This window comes from Apus apus, chromosome 4 (genome assembly GCF_020740795.1).
Source record: "Apus apus isolate bApuApu2 chromosome 4, bApuApu2.pri.cur, whole genome shotgun sequence".
Lineage (NCBI taxonomy): Eukaryota > Metazoa > Chordata > Aves > Apodiformes > Apodidae > Apus > Apus apus.
In genome coordinates this window covers 54,269,587-54,294,415 of record NC_067285.1, presented here as the reverse complement: position 1 = coordinate 54,294,415, position 24,829 = coordinate 54,269,587, and the positions used below count along the sequence as shown (strand labels likewise).

The window sequence follows — 24,829 nt, the reverse complement described above, 5'->3', positions numbered from 1 at the left end:
GTTAAGATCTTGAGCATTCTGTATGCAGCAAGTATCAATTAATCTATTCAGTGACCCACAGTGAAAGAAACCAGATATATTCCACAGGGGCTCCTGTTGTGCTGAAGCACAACTTTATTGTGCTTGTGCATAGTAAACCTGCAGATCTAAGGAAAACAATTACTATGCTTTGTTCTTATGCCTCAGTTTTCTTTTTGGTGGGTTGAGATCAGAACTGTTTGAAGTTTATGGGCTTTAAACCATAAATGTTCTCTCCTAAACAGCAAAATGGACTGTCCTTTTGTGAAATTACCCACTGATGATTCAGAGGCAAGTCCTTCTGTTCTGCTTAAGCTTACTGTACATCTCAAATCCCTTCCAAAGCTCTTGAGATTAATGTAAGTTCTCATGTCAATTAGGTCAAATACTAACCTCATTATTCTCCTGTTTAAACATTTTCAAACTCTTTTTCTGCAGACATATCTAATTATTTGGTTTTGCTAAGCTGTGGCTGTCCTGTTTTCCTGGAGTGTTGTCCCCGACTTCAGCAGCACTGCCTGGTTGCACACAGCTGACTCAGAATAGACTCACCAAGCCCTTCAGATGAGAAGGGACCCAGAAGGTCTCTGCTCCAACTGGCTGCTTATGGTCAGTTCTGAGGCCGGATCAGCCTGCCAGGGGCTTTATCTGGTCAGTCTTTAAATGCTCCCAAGGATGGAGACTGCACAACCTCTGGGTGACCTGCTGCACTGCTCAGCTGTCCTCATGGGGAGCAAGTTTCTCTTTATGCTATGCCTGAACCTCTTGTGTTTTCAGCGATGCCCACGGCCTCTTGTCCTCCCAACCCCTGTGAAGAGCCTGTTTCCTTGGTTGTGCTGGGGATGGCTGGCTGCCCCTGCAGCTGCCTCCTCTCCAGGCTGAACACTCCCTGCTCCCTCAGTCTCATCTCGCAGAGCACGTGCTCCAGCCCGACTGTCTGGGTCATCTCCAGCAGGATGAAGGAGATACCTCCCGTGCTCCCAGGAGAGCCGTCTGAAGACCCAGAAACACTCTTTCCTTTAAGGTGATCCTCGCGTATTGCCAGGCCGTGCTGCAGGCCGAGGCCCACGCAGTACCCGAGGCCCGGGCTGACAGCACCACCGTCCCCGCGTCCCCCGGTACGAGCTCAGCAATCGCCCCCCCCGCCCGGGGGGTCCCCGTTCCCGCCGAGCCGGAACGCAACGGCCCGGCCGTTCGGCAGCTGAATCCTCCAACGCCAAGAGCGGCGGATAAGAGCGGTTCCTGGCGTGGGGAGGGCGGGAGGAGCGTCGCGGTGTCTGCTGAGGGTCTGTCGGGAGGCCCCACGTTACGAGGCGACCTGTGGGGATGCAGACGGGGCGCGGCAGCCGCGGGGGGCTGCGGCAGCCGGGAGCAAGGCGGGGCGGGCCGGGGTCTCCCCTCGTGCCGCTGCCGTGACGGGTTCCGCCCGCTCCCCCCGGGGCGGCTCTGGCGGCGGCCCCGCCCCGCCCCGCCCCGCAGCGCCCGGCCCGGGGGGGGGGGGGGGGGGGGGGTCGGTGCGCGGCGCTGCGGGCGGAGCCACGCGCGGCCCCTCCCGCGGGGCGGGGCGGCGAGCGCGCGCCCGGCTGGGTCCCCGCGGCTGCCCCCGCAGCCGCCGCCGCCGCCGCCATGGACAGCGACGAGGAGACGCTGGAGGAGACCGTGGAAGGTGCGACCCGGGGCCAGCGGGGGTGCCGGCGGCAGGCGCCGGGAGAGGGGCGGCCCCGCGGGGCCGGGCGGTGCCGCTGGGGGTGCGGGAGGCGGCGGGAGCGGGGCGCGGGGCGGCGGCAGCGCGTGACATCAGCGGGCTTATGCAACGGCCGCCGCCGCGCACGTGGCGGGGTGAGCGGGGAGGGGCGGGGGGGCGTGCGGGGCCGGGGCCGGTGCGGGGCTGGGCCGGGGCCCGCGGTGCGGGCGTACCTCGGCTGCCGGCCCGGCGCTGCGGCGCGACCCCCGAGCCGCTGGGGACGCTTGCTCGGCCCTTTCCTTGGGAAAGAAAGGAATAAAGAGGCGGACGCGGCGGCGGTGCTCTGCCGTCGCTGCTGTGTCCCTCCCAGCCCGGCACCCGGGGCAGCCGGCGCGCCTCCCGGGCTCGGTACCGGGTCAGCGCTGCCCGTGCCGCTCCGGCCCGGCTGCCCGAGGAGGCCGTGCCCTGCGGCGCGGGGCTTGCGGAAAAGGGCTCCTTCGCGGGGCTGGGGTACCAAGGAACCTGTCCGTGGCAAGGAGCCCAGGGGCGAGGGGCAGCAGCTGCCAGAGGCTGCGGTTCGGTTGGTGCGAGTGGACGAGAGAGGAGGAGGAGGAGGTGACGGTGTGCGCGGGCAGCAGGGCTGGGGTTGAGTCACCCGTGCGGGAGCGGGAAGGCTGCCCTCAGAAGCCGTATCTCCCTCCTTTTGTGCTGGCCTTCTGCAAGCAGGGAGCTAACCCTTCCAAGAGTTTTGGAACAGCGGTGCCTCTGGAAGGCGTCACCGCTGAGAACAGCGGTGCAATTCCCCAGCCCGCTGTCATCCCGGGAGGCGGGGTGGCCTGGTGCGGCTCCCGAGCAAAGCCCCGACCCGCCTGCTCCCCGGAGCTTTCGTGCAGGGCACAGTCCTGCCAGGAAGAGCAGCCCTGGGTTTCTCAGCCGTTGGGACTGAGCACACAGAGCAAGGAGGGCTGCCTGTGATGAGATGCCGGTAATTCTGATGGTTCGGTGCTGGGCTGTCGGTGTCTTGTGGCAGGAGGATTAGGCCTCACACAGCACATTTCTCCAGAGAAGACAGCGAGCGTGGCAGCTTAGTCTAACAACAAATGCCAGTTAAGCAGCTGCTGCTAGGATCTGGATTTATTAGAATCATAGAATGTCTTGGGTTGGAAGGGACATCTATTCCAGCCCCCCTACAATAAGCAGGGACATCTCACACTAGAACAGATTGCTCAGAGCCCCATCAAGCCTGACCTTGAATGTCTCCAGAGATGGGGCCCCCAGCACCTCTCCAGGCAGCCTGTTCCAGTGATCCAGCACCCTCATGTTAAATAACTTTTTCCTAACGTCCAACCTAAATCTACACTTCTCTAGCTTGAAACTGTTACTCCTTGTCCTATCATTACATGCCCTTGTGAACAGCTCTTCCCCAGCCTTCTTATAGGCCCCTTTCAGGTATTGGAAGGTTGCTATAACATCCCCCTGTAGTCTTCTCTTCTTTGGCCAGAACAGCCTCAGCTCCCTCAGCCTGTCTTCTCCCTGCTTTGTTGCCCTACTCTGGACAAGCTCCAACAGGTTCACATCTTTGTGTTGGGGGCTCCAGAGCTGGATGCAGTACTCCAGGTAAGGACTCGCCAGGGCAGAGTGGAGGGGCAGAATCATCTCTCTTGACCTGCTGGCCACACTTCCCTTGATGCAGGCCAGGATATGGCTGGCCCTCTAGGCTGCAATTGCACGTTGGTGGCTCATGTCCAGCTTTTGATCCACTAGCAACCCCAAGTCTTTTTCCAAAAGGCTGCTCTCTAGCATGTCTTCCCCCAGCCTGTACCGTATCTCTGGTTGCCCTGGCCCAGGTGCAGAACCCTGCACTTGACCTTGTTGAACCTTATGAGGTTCACCTTGGCCAACTTCTCCAGCTTGTCCAGGTCCCTCTGGGTGGCATCCCATAACTCTAGCATATTTTTGCCTAGATATGTTGTGACAGAGCAAAAGAGAAGCTTTGTTGCATGCAGTATGTTTGTGATGGGAGCGAGGTTCTTCAAAGGCAGGGCTCTAGGGATGGGGCGTGCCCTGTGCCCTAAGAGATGGCTCTTTTCCCTTCCTTTCCTCCCCACTCCTCAAGCCTATGGATTACAGTTGTGTCTTGGGCAGAGGGTCATAGTTTTGAGCTGAGGTGAACTGTTCTGCCATATCGTGGATCTGCTTAGTGTTTTTGTGGGCTAAGGAAATCAGCTTTTAAAGCTGATCTTATTCAGCAGTGTATACGAAAGTACGTGTGTTTCTGAGTGACACAGCATTGTGTGTTGTTTGAGGGTGAGTAGAACGGCTGGATGGTTTCGCACTTAACCAAAGAAAGTTAGGAATATGACAGAAATCAGGATGCATTTTTTTCTTGAGGGCTGAGGTGTGTTGTTCACTTATGGCTATTCCTGAAACATCCATCTGGCAACTTTGTGGCCAGAATCCTCTATTGATGATTCTGTTCAGTAACAGTAATACTTACAGTAAAGGGCTTTTCTTTCTGGTTAGTATACATCAGTGGTTTTGGTAAGTGGCCCCTCATGCAGCATTTTGAACTACCCCTCTCAGTGTAATTCCTTTTCTTGAAAATTTCATGATCTAAGCTTAAGAGGAGATCTTGAGAGACCCTTAAAGAAGTAACAAAAGTGAGGGTTTTACAATCATTTAAAAATATGTTTAGACACTTTGGATTTGTTTTCACAGATGGAGGAGAGAGGCGAGAAAGGGAAGTGGAACACCCTGCTTTGCCTTCCACTGGAATAATTAGGGGTTTTTTTCTGTTGCAAGCAGAATTAGAGCCTAAGGCCTTGGCCATGTAGGAAAAGTTGCATCTATGTGATTAAACTTGAAATTGCTTTTTTTCACCTATTTTCAAGAGATACTGAATGTCTCTTTCTTTCGTTGGAGTGTGGGATATTTTTATTTTTTTTCAATAGGGGAAATTCTCTAGCATATTAGAAGAATTGGATTCTTTGTACTATGGCTGAGATTAAGACTCTGTATAGAGGCCATCGAATCAAAGCTGACCATTTAAATCTCTGGGATAGTCTGTATCCTACCGTGCAAAAGTCCTGACATGCGTGCTTTTTATAAGCATAGCAGCTTTTGTGTTGGGCTTTGCATTCCAGCAAAATCTTGACAAAACCAGTAGTCACAGGGAACAAAGTTGCAAGTTTGTTTGTGCTTTGGTTTTGTTTTGTTGTGTTTTTTTCTTTTTAATATTATAGTGTATCAACACCGATACTGTATGTTTTTCAATCACAGTGCTTTGTAGAAGTCTTGCTCATAGAGTGAGAGGAAAATTGGTACTGTATTCTTTAGGGTTTCTTAACTTACACCAGTATAGCCTTTCCATGTTGATAAAACTGAAGCCTTCAATTAAAGCCATAAATGTTGACATGGTTGTGTTTGTTCTAAAAGGGGTGTCCACATCAGAAATGCCACTGACCTTTTAGTTAAATGGATGTAACTGCTAAAACTTATCCCTTCTACAGAAAGGGGTGTCCTGACAGAATGGGAGGAAAAAAAGCCTTTCTTCTGTTTGGAGAGAATAGCACACTGTCCCTTCTGTTTTTAAACCTTCTTCAAAGTTACTAAAAGCCTTTAGTGATGTAGCTTTTTTTTTTTCCTTCCTACTTGTGCTTTTTACTCTGTTACTTCTCTCAGCTTGAACAGTAAGCAGTCTCTGATTAGTTTTCTGAACTTTTTAAACTTGTAACTGTTTTCAGTCTAGCCTGGACTGGGAACTTGCCAGAACTAGCCTGGACTGCAGCGATGTTTTGTGCGGTGGCTGAGCTGAAGCAAGGTGGGTTGATACCCCTGAGAGGGGGGCAGGTGGGCTGCAGAGTCAGCCTCCCCAACTGGCAACAAAACAACAAAGGGAAGGATTTTCTGCCAACTCAGTGACTTGCGCTACTTGCAGAAGGTGCTGGGCAAGTGCCAGAGCAGATGCAAGAGAAACTGGGGAGCATGCACAGGAAGGGCAAAGGAGGGAATCTTCCATGAGTTCAAATCAAATACCTCACCATCATTTTCTCCTGTACACTTTCTTTTTAGGTGCATTTCCATACTCAATGTACCAAGTGCAGAAGTAGGCAATAAACATGCACAGCCTTAGTTGGTTACTTTGAGGAATGTTTACTTAGCTCTCTTTTTTTCCATCATGTATCTTTGTCTCTCTCTTTTTTCTTTAAATGAAATTTTAGATAAAAGTTGGGAAATATATCCTGGCAAAGCATCCTGTGCTGTATGGCGTTCTGTCAATCATTTTGGTATTACTATTAAAAGGCTAGGGTGGGTCATGCATCTCATAGGAGAGGACTTCTTAAGCAGATGTTGCCCCACATCCTTACCATGCCCTGTTTGGGATGTCGCTGAGGAGCTGTGAAGCATCCCAAGGAAGCTTATGGTGATGCAAGAAGAATCAGTGGGCATGCATGTGTCCTCTGGGTGTGCTTGTCCCCACAGAACCCTGTGGACCTTTTGCATTAAGGGCATGAATAGGTGGACTTACGAAGCCACACGGGTGGCTGGCTTTTCCCACCACTGTCTGCACAGCTTGTCTTCTCTGTGGGCATAGACTTGAGGTTTGGTAATTCTAAAGGGCCTCCTGTTGCCTTCATCTACCTGGGCAGTAATTGCGCCGCCTCACAATGGAGTTTGTTTCTGCCTTTCAATATGTGTGTTGAACCTTTTCAGTTTAGGGCAAATGTGATCAGGGAAGAGCTTGACCCAAAGCCCGTAGAAGTGGATGCGTATGCTGTCTCATCCCAAATAGGCTTTGCATCCTTCACCAAGAGACGGGGGGTCAGAGTTCAGTCTTACTTAAAAATGTGGGAGAACATGAATATGTGCTAGCTTTTATTTATTAGACAAGTTGTCGTGCAAAATTTATACTTGCCAAAATGCCACAATGGGAGCTCCTCACACCCTCACCTCGTGTACCACTGTGCTGAAAGCAGCCCTGCTGAGCTTGAGCATCTTCGTTCTGTGGTCAGAGCAGTGTTCTGCTAATGCAGTGCTAAGGACTCCAAGTTCACCTGGGTAAACTAGACAATAATAGTTGTTTAAAACACTCTTCTTCCATATTCTTTTGGCTTTGAAGAGGCAGATGGAGATGCAATATGAGCCTTATTATGCTTTAACTTAATCAGAGTTGGCCAGTTTAATTCTGTAAAATACAGACCCATGCAGCAGAGGATTCAAGTGTCTTGTCATTCTGCTTTCCCCATGTGCAACAGCTGTAATGGGGAAAACTGATCTGGCTAGGAAAGGGAATGGGATGGGGGAATATAATATGAACACATGAGAAAGGCACTGGCGAGCAGCATTTAAAATATGAAATGGTGAGTTGACTGACATATTGCAAGGGTGTAGTATTACAGATATTAAATGCTTTTATTTCTTTAAATTGCTGTGGATATAGTTACAGGGTGGCACACCCACATTGTTGTGAGACGTATTTGTCAAAAGAAAAAACCTTTTCTTACTTAGTGAATTGAGGTCTAAATCCATTCTGTTCTCACCAGGAAATATGTATTTTAGATAAATAATTAATTACTTTTTTCAGATGAATATTCACACAAGTCAGAATCATATGAACCTTGTTTCTTTTAGAGACATGTCTTTTAGCTTATTGTTCTCTCTCCTGTCTCTCATACTTTTGATTTTATCCTGACCCTTTTTGTATTTTATTGTAAAAGAAGTGTGTTGCACAAGTACAGACTTCAGTTGTGCTGGATCTCTGGTCAGTGTTACTAACAGAAATGTTTTGATGCAGGTTACTGTTCTGTATGACAGAGCTACTTCAGTCCAAGCATCTACATAATCAGTACAGATTTGCAATTTTCTATAATATTTAATGTGTTCTTTTGCTCTTTGTATGGATTTTATTTCAGGGCACCTAGATGATGATGGGCTGCCACATGGATTCTGTACAGTCACCTATTCATCAACAGACAGATTTGAGGGAAACTTTGTGCATGGAGAAAAGAATGGCCGCGGCAAGTTCTTCTTTTTTGATGGAAGGTAAACACTGACTCTGCAATTTTTTTTCTTCTTTATTCTGCCTCCTGCTTGCATTGATACAAAACTAATTTACATTGATTGTATGCTGCTGAGTTTCTGGATAAGCTTTCTCATTAAAACTGTGGCTGGAAAGTTTACTGCTGCTACAGCCATACCTTTGTAGGCTTAGGGGCTTTGTATTTAACATGGTATCTGAAGTAGTTTCTGGTATGTGCAGTAGAGTTAGCTCTTTTAACACTGTAAAGTTACAAACTAATTAAAGACCATAAGAACTGGGAGGTGGTCACAGCTGACCATGCTGACAATGACTTGGACTACAAACTTCAAGTCCTTAACTGCACATGGATTTGTTTGTTTGTCTTACAGCCCTTACAACAGAGACTGCAGCTGGAATGTGCCAGACCTCGCTTGCAGACAAAGAATGTAGGACCTTGACAGAGAGGCTTACCCTCTGCATAGTCTTGGAAATTGTGTAGGGGTTAAAGGACTGAGTTAAATATGTTTGGGTTTTTTTCCCATCTCCACCTAGTCCTCTGCAAGTTGCTTTTGGCCTGATTTGTTTTCAGAAAAGCCCCTATAATTCCCTCTTTCTTCACTGGGAGTTGTGACAGTGAAATCGGGCTAGTTTGTGCCTATGCATGTGTTTCCTTCTCAGGTCTTCACTATGAACACCTTGTACTTCTTCCCCCAACTGCAGCATTTCCCTCTGCAGTTGCTCAGAATTTCCTCCAAAGGAGGAGCAGATGTATAAAATGACACGATTCTTCGTGGTTTTGCAGCTGTCAGTGGCACTATGAATAGCAGCTGTTAAACTGACAGTCGTGCCGGGTCTACTCTCCTCCTGCTCAGTGAACTTCTGAGCAGGAGCAGAGGTATTGTGCTCTCTGTGACTCAGCTCCTTGTCTGCACTTGTCTTTGCAGTTGCTTCGTACTGGCATTTGTGTGGTTTGTTTTTTGTTGTTGTTTTGGTTTTTTTTTCATGAGAAAGATAATATATTTATTCAGTTATGCAGAAACTGATCAGACCTCCAAGCTTGGATTCAGAAAAATCCCCACTGTTATTGGTAATGTGCTTATGAAATCTTGTACATGTAACTGAAAATCAGTACTGCCCAGCAGCTGACCTCTCTAAAATAGCCTTTTTCTTAGTTGGCAGACAACATCTCTCTGGACCCATGTACATAATGCTTCTGTGCTTGTTGATGATCTCAGCAGAGCAGTTGCTGATTGTACAGTCAGAAACTGACCCACTATTTTGTTCCTAGGGCTGCTCCTCCAAGTAATCCAGGGTACAGGCAGTGCTCTGTGGGAAAACTCAGGCTGCTGCTGAGCCTTTTCTGTACTGTGTTGCCAACTCTTTTTTTTACTTTTCATAACCCGTAAAAAAAATGGAACAGTTGGCTACTGTATGACTTCAGGAACTAGCAGAGTGAAAATACACAAAAATAGTCTGTAATGTGATTTTGGAAAATGGGTTATTTTTATAAACTGCCTTAAGCTTATTGTAATGTAGCTAAAGCAGCCTTAACTGAACAGTGACTAGTTGCTAAAGATGTTGTAATTCAACTAGCTATACCCAGCTAGCAGGAGTAAATTGCTCTCTGAAGTGAATGGTTCAGGTGTCATGATGTGTTGCAGGAGGAATGACCTGGCATAAACCAGGATGTGTCATTTCCATTGGCTGTGCTATGGGCAAGGCTGGGTGTTTATGAAGAAATGAATCCCCAGAATTTCAGAGAACACCTCTCCCTCTACAGTATGGTGTGCTTCAGCACAAAACCTTAGCTGGTTTCAGCATTCCTGGGTGGGTTTTCCTCACAGGCTGCTGGTAAAGGCTGATGGCTGAGCTGCTCTAGGTCTGTTGTTGGGCAGGAGAGTCCTGTCAGACACTGGACTGGCAGCAGTGTAAGCGTTTGCATTTTTCGAGTGTTGGGAAATAGGAATGGCTGCCTGGCTGCCCTGTTTGCCTCAGTTAAAACCTTTCCTTTTACTGGAAGACCTGCCCCCTTCCTGTTGACCGTTTAAGGGAGTGGAGGCCTGGAATGCAGTATCAGTTGTTATTTCTTCCTCCTTCAAAAATGTGATAAACACAACATATTTTTTCAGAGAGAGAAGTTTCACCCCTGACATAGTCCCTGTTTTGGATCATGTGCTTGAGCTTTCATTGGTGCTCACACTTGCTGGAGTGCACTTTACAGAACGCTTGCTGCAATAACTGCAAGCATGAGGGCTGTGCTTGGCACAGAGCTGCAGCTGCTCTTCTCTCTTAACTAGAAACTCGTGTAAACTGACGTGTTCCAGAGCACAGCAGAGAATGGTATTATTTTTAAGAAGTTTTCAATGTTCTCATATAGAGGGAAAGGTGGGAGATCAAGGAGTGAGGAATGAGTGGATCAGAGTCTATCGATGTAACTTTGTAAGTGGAAGGGTATTGTTAAGTATTCCTCCCTTCCCCCACTCTTGCCACCAGTTTTATTTTTTAGGTAGTGGATATCCTAGATCCCCTCTATGCCTGATGGATACTGGGAAGACAGTAATCTCACAAATCTTGACTTTGGTAAAATTTTACATTGTCAAAAATACAATAATCTGGGAAGCAAACCAGAGAAATACAGGCTAGCTCAGGATTTGTATTAACAAGATTTTGTTTAAGCAAGACACAGAAGCTATTTATACCTCCTCCTGCTGGTCTTAGTTGCAAGTATTATGTCTGGCTGCAGACACCATACTTCGAGAGCTTAAAAAGAGAGGGAGAGAAGGGGGCAGTGAAAAACAGTGAAAAGTATAAAAGTTTTCAAGAAACTGACTTTTTAGGCAAGGTTGAAAGACATGGGATTCTTTCTGTTGTTATCTTTTGATTTCCTTGGATGAAATAAGAGTAGAAAGAGGTGGATCCTTTGGACATTGCTTGGAGCTTAATTCAATGAAAAAACAAGCTAGAGACTTGAGTTGCAGTAGAGAAAAGATATTTTCTCCAGTGCTGAAGCAATGTTGTAATTTAGCAACTTGTTAACTTCAGCTAATATCATTGACAAGAAGGTTTTTTGGTCTGTTTCACTGCATAAACTGGGGGTAGCAGCAGCATAAACTGCTTCTTTTGAGGAGCAATCCTACATGTGGACTCTGTGCATGTTGCCAGCTATAATGAAATTCAAGTCTGGTGATCAGTGATAAACTAGAGGAGAAAGTGATGTCATTTATAGACAAGCAGGTGCACAGATTTCTGGTGGTTTCATCATCTGCTCTTCTCCTTCCCTGTGCTGTGGTGCCATAGCTGTCTGTGTAGCTCTATAGCAATGTTGATCAAGAAATAAGTCTGACTGAAAAGTGAAACAGCTGTCCTGCCCCTTCCTGCTCTGTTTCTGGTTTGCATTGAGGCTATTACAGTAGTGTATTTTCCCATGGAAACCTCAGCCAGCTTGCCAGAGTTACGTAAAAGCAGGGAGTGAAGCTTCAGAAACCAGAAAGTAAACTCTGAGAAAAACATTTTTTTCTGCAACTCCTGAAAATCTGTTTTGTAGAACGTGTGGAGTCTTGTGCTGCCAGGTGCTGTTTGGGCTTATACCTCAGAAGAATTATGCAGTGGAAGTATGTGTACTGCAGCTGGCTGTTGGCTACAGTTTGTATTTCCTTATGCTAGTTCTAACCTGAGAAAGGAATAACTGAGTAAATCCTCTTTTACAGTTATGCTTTCATGCTTTGTAGTTTCTCTCAGCAACCTTTTTTAAAGGGAGGAAGAGAAGCAGATTGCAAGATATTATTGCACTGATTTTTGCCAGACAAAACTCCAGTGAAATGTGTCTTTGTTCAAATCCACGTGCAGCACTAGTTGACAGGCTGTGTTCCGTTTTAGTAGAAATGCATGAAAAATAACAGTGCATTTAGCAAATCCAGTACAGATTGCTGCTAAGTGCACTAGGGAACTAGGGAACTAACACTGAACTGGAAGCAGGTTAGAGTTTGTGCCTTTTTACAGTCCCCTTCTATGGGAGTTTGATTTCATCGCACCAGAGAGGTCAGTAAAGGTCCAAGTGTAGGAGGTAGAAAATTCTAACATGAGAGTAGCCTGCTTGAGCAGTAATTTCTTCTTTGACCATGAGTCTCCATTCACTGCTGTAGTTTGCTACCCCAGCCTATAAAATCTCAGCAGTGTAATGTAGTTTAACAACTCGGTGCCCATGTGGCGGCATCGAGACGAAAGGACAGCAGAAGTTGTTCCCAGCCTTTGGATGACTGTAGAAAGATGTTTCTGTTTTTCATCTTGGCTTTTCAGAGTGCTCTGGGGGGAGGGTTGTAGGGCAGCTAGCAAGAGCAAACCAGGCATCAACGCCTCCCTCCTCCTAGGACCTAACTTTCTTGAAGGTTTCTCCTCAGCCTCTCTGTAGCAATAATATGCAGAATGACACGCAGAGGAGCGGGGTTGTGCTGTGCCTTGTGTCAAGGGTTTGAGTTCACCTCTTTGAGAGCTGAAGAGTCTTCCACTGCTAATTTCTTTCTCTCTTTGCCAGCACCCTGGAAGGCTACTATGTTGACGATGCCCTGCAAGGCCAGGGGATCTACACGTACGAGGATGGAGTCGTCCTTCATGGCACGTATGTGGATGGAGAGCTGAACGGACCAGCCCAGGAGTACGACAGTGACGGGCGGCTGATATTCAAAGGGCAGTATAAAGACAACATTCGACATGGAGTTTGTTGGATTTATTACCCAGTAAGCCTGACCACCTGCTTTCTTTATTGCAGAATAGTACCATTATGTGTCTTTCTTTTCTCCCCATTGAAACAAATATCCACCACGACCCAGCTGTTCAAAAGTCAACACACAAAAATCTGGGTGGAAGACCTGTGCATTCTGGTTTTGGATAATCCGACATACAATTAAACCTCTTCAGTGTTGAATGTTGACCCAGTAGACAGGATTCAGCAAGGCTGCGAGATGCCCTCCACTATTTTAATCTTCCAGGGAGCCCAACCCCTTGGAAGTGCATTTATGTGTATCACTTTGGGAGGGCTGGGCCAATGATTTTTCCCCTTTGTAGTGCTGACTGCAGGTGAGGAGCATGGGAGCTATGCAGGCTATTGCAACCTGCTGCTCTTATTTAACTAGGAAGGGAAGACTGTTTCCACGTAGGATGTTGTGAAGTCTGACTTTGCCCAGCAAATCAGATGTAACTGGTGTATGAGCTGAGCCTCTGACTGGATTGTGGACAAATGCTTTGCTCACTAAGCAAGCCACAATTTTGTCTTCCTGATTCTTGGTAAACATTCAGATATTCCTCTGGAAAACCTGAAGAATTTTTGTATATCCTTTTATAATCATGCTAGTTGGGGCTATAATGGTAGTATTGGTTTTTAGGGAGTTTTATGTTAATTTTTAAAACTTTAACTTCTGTTCAGCCTTATGCAGCACTCCAGAGTGCTTTCAATCTTTACCTTATGCTGAGAAGGGGGAATCATCTGCATGTAATTAAGCTGCTGGTCAAAACCGTATCTATTTCTGTGCTACATAGTGCTTGCATATACTTTAGTTGCAGGTTAATTTCAAGTGCTTCCCATAGGCTGTTAATTTTATTTACTAGTTTTCACTATTGCCATTAAGCATGTGTTGAAATCAACAAATGCTTGGTTTACATGGCCAAGCAATTAGCAGTTTTTCAGTACCCGTGTATAAAATACACACAGCTGACCCTTCAGGTCGTATGTCTGCTGTTTCACCTTCCAGCTGACAAAGTGTTGCTCCACCTTCTGGAATGTGGATATTTAGAGGTTGTTCATCATTATCATCTTGCTAGACTAAAGCATGGAAGGTGTTTCTAAAAAACCTTTGCCACGAATGTGGTTCTTAGTGCATGGTTCTGTGTGTGATGTTAGGTGCACAAATTTTCACTCAAACTTAAGCTTCACTGTTCTTTACTTTGGTATGTTTGAAGCTCTTTCATCCTTGGAGTTGAACAAAACAGTGCCACTTTAAATAGAGTCTGTGCAAAGAGATCTTGATCTATATCAGTCTGTTTCCACATCACATCTGCTGTTTTTGCTCCAGGACATTCTTTGAAGATGTTTTCTTATCCTTTTTGGAATAAACACCTGAAGTCATTAGACCTGTGCTAATCTGTGCATGTCATTCTGCAATTCTGTAAATAGACTTAACCAGAGTTACAGGCAAATCACAGAGGGCAAAAATGTGTAAACCTTAGCGAGGAAAAGAGTTGCTGATGATGGCTTTCAGCAAACAGTTGTTCTTATCAAGTACCACCTGACATCATGGGGGGATACTGGGGCAGAAAAACTTGCCAGTTGTCCAGCATTTTTAATTATTTTTTTTGTTATTTTTAATAGTTCAAGTCTTTTGATGCACCATGTGCATCAAAACAGTGAGCAATGCAGCATTATACTTTTTTCTTTCCTCCAGCAGAGTATCATACTGCAAGAAACTGATTGGGCCTTGGTTTGTAAGGTGTTCTCATAAAAATGTTGCCAAGTGAAACTCAGTATTTGTGTTACATGGAAAGAAAGACCTTGGGTTTTGCCTATTTGAAACAATGTAGAAAACCTCGTCAATTACTTTTATCAGTTCTATAATGACTGGAACGACTTCTTAATGTGTCTGTTTCCCACTCATTTTCATGATCTTGCATCTGAACTTAATGTAGCTTAGATTGCTTCTCCAAAAAGTTGGGAAAAATCTTTTCCTCTTACTGGAGATAGTAAAATGTAACTAAATGCTGCATCTGTTTCTCTCCTGTGCTTTCAGGATGGAGGCAGCCTTGTGGGAGAAGTGAATGAAGAAGGGGAGATGACTGGAGAGAAAATAGCCTACGTGTACCCTGATGGAAAGACTGCATATTCCGGAAGGTTCATAGATGGAGAAATGATAGAAGCAAAACTGGCAACTCTTATTTCTGTAGAGGATGGGAAACCTCAGTTTGAAGTAGTACCAGGCAGTAAGTTCAGCTAACACGGAAACTTGTGTTCTTGCTACCAGTTTTTCGCTGCAAACACTTGGGTTTCTGTTGTGTTCCCCATTAGAAACTCTAAAGGCTAGCTGTGATGAGATAATAAGTCTATTAGTGAGAAGCCCATTTTCTAAATCAGGAAGCTGGATGGAAAGGCACATGGAGAAAGATCAGGAAGCAACTCATTCAATGGTGCTGCTGAAATTGAGATTGTAATTAAGGAATTAGATCCAGTTGCTGTGTAACAGTCTGATTCACCAGCACCCTTTGGGCTGTCTGGTCCTGCTGATGGAAAATGGCTCTGAAATGGCTGGGGTGGTGCCTTCAACCCATGTAGGCAGTGCTCCTTCTCCAGGGCAAGGGTGGCTAGGGCTTAAAGTTCTGGAGCAGTTCTGTTGCTCTGAGGTGTATGAGATGTTTTGTAAGTGAATAAGTTAAGCTGTGGGCAGCGCCATGAGTAATAAACAGAGGCTGTGCTCACACATTTATAGTTTTGCCAGCAAAGGTTGTCTCACTCATTACAAAATAAGAACATAAAACTCAGTGAAAAGGCATTGAGAAGTAAATGCATGTGACTTTATTTTTTGTGATAGAAAATCAAAATGTAACTTCGAAGACAACTCCTGTAAATAGGATTGAATCACACTATGGAGGAAGCTGCCTTCAGCCAGAACAGATTTTGGACACCAGGGACAATGGCCTTTTATCAAATTTTGCAATATTTTGATAACAGTTATTTCTGGCAGTCATTAGCATTTCATTTTTGAACGTCTTGATTAAGGGTTGCATGCTTTCAGTACTTCCAGTTAGTTTATTTCCTTTGTTGATTTCTGTTTTTTTAGGCCCAGTGTACAGTTTTGACAAATCTACTTCATCCTGCATTTCTACAAATGCACTTCTTCCTGATCCTTACGAGTCAGAGAGGTAGGCTTTTTTTTTCTTCCCCACTGTCAATATTGTCCATGTTTCTTTGCTGTTACATATTTATGGCCTAATTTTGCAGACTTTTTCTCATTTAATTTTTTTTTTAATGTGTAAGGGTTTATGAAATGGATCCTGTTACTGACTTGATTTTAATTTTTTTTTCTGATTCATACAATAAAATTGCACTCTGGTGGATAGAACACCATACTCTTAAAGAGATTAAATTAGGGTAATATATTAGCATTTCAAAGACATTCATTCAAGACCTGGACTCCACTTGTAGCCCACAGCTTCAACACTGAGCCAAACAGTTTGCTGTTCCCTGTTTTCTGAATGTGTAGCTAGCTTCAGGTGGCAGTGAGCCCCATCCAGTGTGTCTCGCTGGGTGGCATGTGTTGTGCAATGTTTTCTCCTCACCCAACAGATGTAGCAAAATAACAAGAGTAAATCACTAACCTGAAGGGAAGGGAGGTCCTGTTTGTGCCAGCCCTGATGTCAAAACATATTCCCCAGCAACTCTCTTATTGTAGTCTGTCTGTGATCTCTCTTCCGTGGCTATTCCACAATTACTGGTTTTACCTAGACTTTAAGAGCCCTTGCTCTGTAGGCACCTCGATTGTAGTCCTTTTCTGATACTCTGGAATATCTAAATAAGTGATTAGTAAAAAGCTGGCATTAATTAGCATCAAGTTCTTGAAGGTCTAGGGCTTCACCTTTAAAACTTGCTCAGTGGAGTAATAATTTGTGTATGTACACACCAGTAACCTCAGTTTAGTGGGGACCTCTGTGATTCTGGTGTGTCATTGGAGGTGTTCCTGAGTTGAAGTAATCATTGAGGAGTAATAGTAGATTGGCACTTAAAAAAAAGAAAATCAAACTATTAGATGAAGTCAGCCCCTACTTCCCACCAAATCTCCATTTTGCCTAAATAGAATGTATGGAGAAGAGAGGAAAGAGAAGGACCTGCATGTGGAGGTTTTGAATTATTATTTTTATTATAATATTTAAGTATTGGTCTTTATGCCCATAGTGTTGTGATAACACTGCTTGAGAATGAAAACCATAGCCAGTTACTAATTCTGTGCCCTTTTTCTGCTTGTAGGGTGTATGTTGATGTCTCTCTCATTTCCAGTGCTGGAGAAGGATTGTTTTCAAAAATAGCAGCAGAAGCCAGTACAGTTATGTCCTTTTACAACGGCGTGCGAATTACACACCAGGAGGTAAAGGAGAGAAAAAAGCCAGTCTGAATTTGCATTGCTCCTTCTGAGGTCTTCTTATAGTAGGATTTTTATACCCAACCTCTTCCCATCTTCTTAAGATGGCATTTAATTGAAGGAAAGTTCCTGCTCACTGACATGTTTCTGATAAAAGTGGTGTTTGGTTTTTTTTAATGACTCGGACACAGGAAAAGCTTACGTTGCGTATATTTGAATGTTTGCTTTCAAACTGCTGGCAAAGTTGACCCCTCCACACACACACACTCTTTTTTTCCTTGCAAACTAGGTAGACAGCAGAGACTGGGCCCTCAATGGAAACACAATATCCCTGGACGACGAGACAGTCATCGATGTGCCGGAGCCCTACAACCACGCCACCAAGTACTGTGCCTCGCTGGGGCATAAGGCCAACCATTCTTTCACTCCCAACTGCATCTATGACCCGTAAGCAGAGTCCTGTGTTTGGGAGCAGATGCTGGAGCTGGGTGGGCTGGGCTCACAGGGTGCTTCTGGGCATCTGAATGAGGAGGAGCCAAGTGGGGCTGGGGGTAACAGGTCCAGATGCTGAAGGAGTTCCTGCTCACCTGGGCCAAGCTGGAAACTGGTGGGCACTGTAGGGGCTTGGATGTCTCTTGGAACTTACACCACGGTGTATCTTATGTTTGCAACAGTGGTAATTTTGTCATGAACCATGGAAGTTGCCTTTTGATTCCAAGATGCATAAGCACAGTTCTCTAAATCCTGGCTTGGCAAGAATTGCACCATTATTTGCTGAACTACAGATGCTTGACCAGCACCATCAAATGTGCTGTCATTTCTGAAGCTCAAAAAATAAGCACCTTGCTGTTCTGCAGTTGGTGCAGAGCACTAGGAAACTTTTGATGGTATCCCTATGCTCAAGGGTATAAATATTTTCCTACCAACATATAGATGAACAGACCTGTGTAGATAGATATTTAGAAAATAGTTTTTCTTCATTAAATAAGCCAGCTCCCATTATTGTGAGACCCTGGGAGAAGATGTACAGAAGTATGTTATGATTGTTTGGCAGGTCATCTGTACTGAGGAAATTAAGGTGAGCATTTTTTCCATGCTCTTCAGTCAGTCATAATTTACACTATTTTCCTGTTGTGCAGATGTCAGGCTCTGCAAGCCTGAGGCATATGGCAAGAATTAATTTTGTTTAATTTATTACAGACAGTGTTGCAGGACTGTTGAAAAATTTCAAGTAATAGAAGCTATGCAAAGCTGTTTTAATATTGCCATGTTTTTGCCCTTATTACTCAAGTCTCCATAAGATTGCTTCAAAGCTACTAATCTGATAGTGGGTTATATGATATTAGTCTGAACTGTGAGTACTTCTGAAACTATAAAAGGGGCTAAGAGAGTCTGTGAATTGACAGTTAAGCCTAGCAGAGGTGTTCTGTTCTTTGTCTAGGTTTGTTCATCCTCGTTTTGGGCCTATCAAGTGTATCCGTACCATCAGGGCTGTGGAGAAGGATGAAGAATTAACAGTGGCTTATGGGTATGATCACAACCCTGTTGGGCAAAATGGGCCAGAAGCACCGGAGTGGTACCAGCTGGAACTGAAAGCTTTCCAGGCTGCCCAGAAAAAGTGAAATGGGAGCTTCTTCTCCATTCGGCAAACTGAAATAGAAATTTGGATCTATGCACTACCTTTATACTGAAAACTGGACAACCAGGGATTGTTCATGCTGTTGCATCATAACTTTGCATTCTGTGTTAAGAGATAAGTTTCTTGCATACTAACTAGGTTTGACTGTGTTACTCATAGCAGATTTAAAATTAGCTAGCGTTGCACCAGTCTTATCTGGGGAGATTATTTAATATTCTGTACGAGACGTGATATTCTTTGGTAGCTTCTGCTTTTGCACCATATGCAAAGATGCCAAAAGACTAGACAGAAAACTAAAATGGGTATATCGTTCACTTTTAGTCGGCAGACTTAGTGTTGCTCTCTATCTGCCTAGGCATTATTGTGCAACTGCATTTTGCATATATGCCACTTGTGATGATAACAGTAATATTTTGATATTCTCTAATAGTAGCATAATTTTGCCTTTTTAAACCTTTGATCTGAATCTTGCAATAGAGCAGTTTATTTATTAGCATATAGGAGGCTGGGTTTTAACTCCCCTTTCCTCTTGTCTTATGAACATTGTACTTTCTATTAATCCTCTTTTGCAGGAGAAAATCCTTTCTAACTAGTGGAAAGGCTTGTGTGTGTATGTGAGAGTGCTGTGTGTTGGTCTCTGTGGCTCTATAAATAGAATAGCAACATGTCCAAACCTAATATTTATCTAGCCATTATGGCTGGCTTATTTTATTTAATTTATGAATATGACACTCAAATGAAGCTGTTTTTTGCATGAAGATTTTCGGAAAGGAGAAAACAGATTCACTTTTTGAAGGACTTTCAGAAGTATGTGTTCTGGAAGGCAAGCACATTACTTGCATTAGTGTTCATGAGTTGGTTTGTGTATTTCACCTGTGAAAGCAGCTGGTTCTCAAGGCAAAAATTCTGGCAATGAGATGCATCTCCTGTGAGTTCTCTTAAAGGAGGTGTATGTATTTGAGGGCAGGCTGTAGTACTTGAGTACAGAAAGCTGTATCTTTTGTATGGGTTCATTTGACAAAGAATGTAGCCTTGTAGCAGTCTTCTAGTAGTAGTGGTTTAAGACACAGTCAATTCAAGTAGTATGAGATATAAGATTAAAAAAAAAAAAAAAGATGTGAAAAGATTGTTTCTGAAAGACGATGAATGTAAAAACATCACTCACTGCTCATATTTAGAAACAGCAGTCAATTCATAGCTTTGTTACAGCCAACAGTGGAGGCTTGTGAATATTCATCTGCAGGGCTGTGTTCTGGGGTTTTTCAGGCATAGGGAAATTGCTGTGCATTTTTTCAGGTACTGTACTGGTCTTGCCTAATGCTGTGTAAGAGAGAAATAGTGTATCATCTCAGTCTGGATGCTGGAGCCCTTCTGGGATTCTGATGCTCTCTTTTCAGTTTAGCAGCTTAGGAAAAACTCCAATGCATTTGCAACACTTTCTTTAAATGTTTGTAGTTTGAAAAAAGTTTGTATATATGTAACGTAAATGATTTGAAAGTCGGACCTACCTTTCTACTGCAGTGTGTTTGGGTTGGTTACTGGAATGGTTGGAGGCATCTGGCTGTCTGGAGAGCTAGACATGGAGAATGTGTTGGGTTGGTACCCGCAAGTGGAAGGATGAGGTGGCTGTTCTGTGCAGTCTGAGAATCCTTGCTTTGGTACCTGTGCAAAGTTAGGATTTATTAATAAGAATCGCTCTACCGTGGGGCTCTGTTTAGTCCCTGTGACTGATCACAAACCTTTTCCAGCACCTCATCATTTAAGCTTGCACAAAAGCTACTCTGTGCTTGTGTTGGTGGGGGCAGCAATTAGGCTCAGGGCTTTCTGACACTCTTCCAGCAGAGATCTTAATGTGGGCTTTGACACTTCCAATCTCCTCACGCTGGAGACTCAGGCCACAGCTCAGCTTCTCGTCCAAGGCGGGTGGCTGGCAGAGGGAACAGCTCAGGGACTCAGCTGAGTGTGCAGAGGCAGAACTGAGCCTCACAGGTGAGGGAGAGTTGTGAGATGCCAGCTGGCAGCACGACTTCAGCAAATCAACCTCAAAAAGAAGTACATGTCTTGATCTTTCCCTACCTGTGCCTACAGGTCATTATTTTAGATGATTGGTGTTTTGGCAGTTTGCAGAAAGGTGTGCCTTTCTGGTAGGAAGCTGTTGTGTGCATTTTGTGGATTATCCTGCCAGGACATTGAAAGTTTGCAAAGTTGAGGCTTGTGTTTAAGCACAGGGAAGAGGAGAGGGAAGATACATGGCTGAACCCTGCTGTGAATGGATGGTAACTCCTTCCACAGTTTCAATAACCTGCTTTGGACTGCTTGCCTCTTTGTGCCTGCTAGAGAATCATGTTCTTGTCTCCAGAGCTCCTTCAGGTCCACTCCTGCTCAGTGTCCGATTCCTCTGCTATCTCCTCCTTGTGTGGAGTTGATTGTTTTAATAGATTTGTCAGTCTTTGTATCGCCTGATTTCTGAAATAAATATAAGATAGGTGCTCTTTGTTCATCTGGTTTGAAGTTTGCATCCTAAAACAGGGAAGTTCTGAGGAAAAAAAAGGCACTGAGGTATCCTCTGTGTGTTCTCAAAAGCCATTAATTTGGTGACAGTCAAGCAGATTCTCTTGCTCTTGCATATGCTTGTGGCCTGGTAGTAATGACACAGCTGTGGCTCTTGTCTCTGTTAGCTCTACTGTCCTTTTTCTCTCTGCTCTGTTGTAATCTATTGGTCCTCCTGTGGATCCCTTCTTCAGCGACCAACCTTCTATAAAGCTGCTTTGGCTTGATTCAGGACCAAGCCTTTGAAATCTTTCATATTTTTTTTCTTTGTTGTCTGTTAGAGTGGGGATGGTTGGGATATTTTTTACTACTTGGTAGTGAAAGGGCTCAGGGCTCAGTGTGTCCTTAGGTTTTTGAGAGGTGCACGTTGGCAACCACTGGTTCAAACATAGGTTAGTTACAGAACTCCAAATAATGCCTTAACTTGGTCAACGCATTGCAGCTCAGCTTCTGGGGCTCGCTAGATAGCAAGACCAGCCTAGCAAAACTAGCTTTCAGTAGTATTGTGAGACCCACACCAAAATGTGGTTTTAATTTGGAAGGAGGATGCAGTGATTTTGCAAAGCAATCCGTTTGAGTTTGTTGAGTGCAGCTGACTACTGGTGAATATGCAATAAGAAGCTCCACTTCTCAGAGTCTGGCCAAAGACTTGTCCTGGCGGCACAGAAACTGAAAGAAGAGCTGGTGCTTGTCAGCTGAGCCTGGGTGAGCAGCTGGCTCTAGGCGTGCCTGTTCTGACTAAGGAATGGCATAAGACAACCTGGAATTGCTGCGTTTTTCAGGCACAGATCAGTTCCCGGTGTCTGCCTTGGTCTGCGGTGCTGCACGTGGCTCCTCTGGGATGCTATCAGGTTGTTACCTGAACTCCTTTGAGAAGCAGCCTATGGCAGCCTGTATTAGAGGCTGCTGACTGTTTCCTTAAAAAAATTAAACCTTACATGTATCTTCCTGCTATGGCAGCACTGTGTTTTGTCACCGAGCATACAGAAGCTTAGTTTTCTGGAGAAGTGGTTAATCCTGGAGACAAAAGAGCATGAGAAGTTACAGCTGACAGCTACCTGCTACTGGATCACTCCTCTGGATAAGGAGAAGGGCTTAGGCCTTGGAGGAGTATCTCTAGTTGAGTCTCAAGTTGACTCTGGGATCTACTAAAATACCTGATTTACCTTCACAAATCTGAAAAGGCTTTTTTCTTTTTTCTTTTTTTTGGTAGCAATTAAAAATACTTAACCTACACAACTATATGTAAGTCTGAGCTGTTGGAAAAGTCAAAGGAAATAGGTGGATATGGTTCTTCAGCGATCAGAGCAGGGAGCTGCGATAGCTTTTTGACTTTTTCCACAGCTGCAACATGACCCACTAGGATGGCCCATGGTTTTTCCCAGATGCAGCTCCGGAGCAACCCATGCAGGTCTTGAGACCTTTGGAGGCCAGTTGCTCAACCGTGCGACATTGCATGTTTCAGGAGCACGTAGGCAGCCTTCTCCTTAGTTCTGCCTTTGCAGGTTGGAGCTTCCAGTGTCGCTTGCAGTTGGCAGAGGCTGGGCTTTCTTTCCCAGGGCTGTTGTAGTACGTTGCTGGCATGGAAGAGCATCATCGAGGGTTTCTTACCCCCTGGCAGGCAGTGGAGGAGCAGAGTAGCCAGCGAGTATCCCATCTGGTACAAGAAACAGACGTGGTGGAAATTGCCACTTTTCTTTCCAGTTGGTTGCGGGCCCCGGGGGGACTCCCCGACTGTGGGTGAGTTGTCCCATCGCTGGTTGCAGGCACCTGTGTCCTTCAGTTGAAGGCTGTGCTCGCTGCTGGGGTTGTGCCACAGGCTCTTGGCTGTCACTGCTGTCCCCAGGACCTCTCTGATTTCTATCCTTTCAATGTGATCTTTGGAAAATACTGCCGTTGTGATGAGGTGACGAGCTGTACAGAGCTGGTTATCTGCTGCTTTGTTTTCCTCTGGCACAGCAGAGCTGCTGGAGCTGTGGGTGCCTGAGGAATTCACCTCCAAGCGCTTAAGAAAAACATAATTGCTTTGAAAACAATGTTACTGAAGTGTCTCCTTACATGCTGGGGTGCTGCATTAGACGTCTCTTCCTCACCCACACCTGCTGTCATACGCTGAGAGCACTTGGGCGAGGGGCACAGACGTGGGAGCAGCTTTACCTGCGGGGGCAAGTGGGCTTCACACTCACCTGTGCCCCAGGGAGAGCTTGTTCCTTTTTGCTTTGTGTACTGGAAACATGAGAGCTATATTTTTTGGACAAAGCATTTCTAAGCAGTCTTATAAGGGATTATTATTATTTTTCTTTAAAAGGTGCAAGGTTGAGTGCATGTTTACTTGCCCCAGATCAAAGGTTTTTTGAACACTAAGGTCACTGTCTGTTGAATGGACCCTCCTCTTGGCACTCTTCTGTCTTCAGGCAATTGAAGCTCCTGCCCTCTACCAGTTTTACTGTAACTATTTTTTTTTTTTTCCAGGAGAAATATATATACAAAAATTCTAAGCAATTAAATGTTCAAGCCATAGAATCATGAATGTGGGAAGACCCTCTTCACAAGTTTTAACGTATTTGTATGTAAAATGATGTTTGTATGAAATATTTTCATGGTAGAATGAATATTTAAAAAAAAAAAAAAGTTCTGGTAAGATCTAAACCAAATTTAAAAGGATGTCTTTTTGTAAGATGCAAGTGTAATTGATTACCAGTAAGTAATATTATTTTTTTAAAGGGGAGATACAACAAATGGTCTTTACAAATGGTCGTTTCTGCTATTTGGGAAAGTATTTATGCAGCATTACATGCAGCTGTCATAAATAATTGCGATAGCAAGGCCAGTCACATCTGCAGGACATACCTCTCAGCTTGTCCCTCTGTGACAAATGGACCCATCCCTCCTTTCTGCAGATTTTCTCCTAGAAAACCTTTCCTACTGTAACTGCTGAATTTAACTCTTTAGCTAAGATCCAGGCTAAAATTGTGTATTACTTAACAGTTTCTGCTGGGCCTTCTGCTGTTTTAATACTCTTTAGCCCATAATTACTGGGTGTCTCTGTTCTGAAGAACTAAGTGCTAAAGAATAATCCTTGGGGTAAGCTTGTACGCGTGTTAACAGTTAACCCCGGAGTATTTAACTTGTATACAGTACTTGATAGGTGTTTTATGACATTTGTACTCGAACTATGAGCCTTACTGAACATCTGTAGGTTTATTCATGACTTTTAAAAAATGGATAACTCTAAGAAAGATGTTTACATGAATGATGATTGCCCTTCCTTTGATGTTATGAATGAGGTTTTTATAGTGTGTTTGGGTGTATGTGCAAGGAAGCAAGAAAAATGTTTATGGGGAAAAATAGACTTGACAAACATTTGTAATAAGTGAATTTTAAAGTTTGCTTTAATTGCGCTATGAAGGCAATGCAGATATTAAAATATTCAACAGATCTGCCCTGTCTCCTTGTTACTTTCGGGTCCTGGGTTTGGGCGCCCTCGGAGCCCTCCCCCCGGGCGCTGTGCGGTGCGGGGCAGGTGCGGGGCAGGGAGGGGTGGTGTGGAAGAACACCCTGCGTCTGGACGTGAAGGTGCCTATTCACAGCTGTATTTCAAAACCGGTGGGTTTCTCCCTCGCCGCTGCTGCCTGGGGCAGCAGACGGGCACGGCAGCGGGCCTCATCCTCGGCCTGTTTAAAGAGAGCTAACCTCCTGACTGGCGCCTTCAAAACGTGTCAGGGTAGGCGTGCTGCCGGGCACGGCTTGTTGCGGCGGGCCGCGATGCTTCTGCCCGAGCTGCCCGCGTGGAGCCGGGAGGG

The 24,829-nt window shown here is 45.0% G+C and overlaps 1 protein-coding gene across 1 annotated transcript; it reads left to right on the top strand.

The window, feature by feature from the left end:
- Positions 1-1,582: 1,582 nt before the first annotated feature.
- Positions 1,583-24,464, top strand: SETD7 (SET domain containing 7, histone lysine methyltransferase). Its single transcript, XM_051619904.1, has 8 exons — positions 1,583-1,684; positions 7,615-7,744; positions 12,253-12,454; positions 14,498-14,687; positions 15,542-15,623; positions 16,726-16,843; positions 17,127-17,284; positions 18,279-24,464. The coding sequence occupies exons 1-8, from the start codon at positions 1,645-1,647 to the stop codon at positions 18,457-18,459; spliced, it is 1,101 nt and encodes a 366-aa protein (XP_051475864.1). The 5' UTR covers positions 1,583-1,644; the 3' UTR covers positions 18,460-24,464.
- The last annotated feature ends 365 nt before the right edge of the window (positions 24,465-24,829 follow it).

Excerpts from the sequence above, each read along its gene's own strand:
- SETD7 (XM_051619904.1), top strand. The coding sequence starts at position 1,645 with ATGGACAGCGACGAGGAGACGCTGGAGGAGACCGTGGAAG. Across the intron at positions 12,455-14,497 it reads TTTGTTGGATTTATTACCCA|GATGGAGGCAGCCTTGTGGG; the intron begins GTAAGCCTGACC and ends CTGTGCTTTCAG. Across the intron at positions 15,624-16,725 it reads GATCCTTACGAGTCAGAGAG|GGTGTATGTTGATGTCTCTC; the intron begins GTAGGCTTTTTT and ends TTCTGCTTGTAG.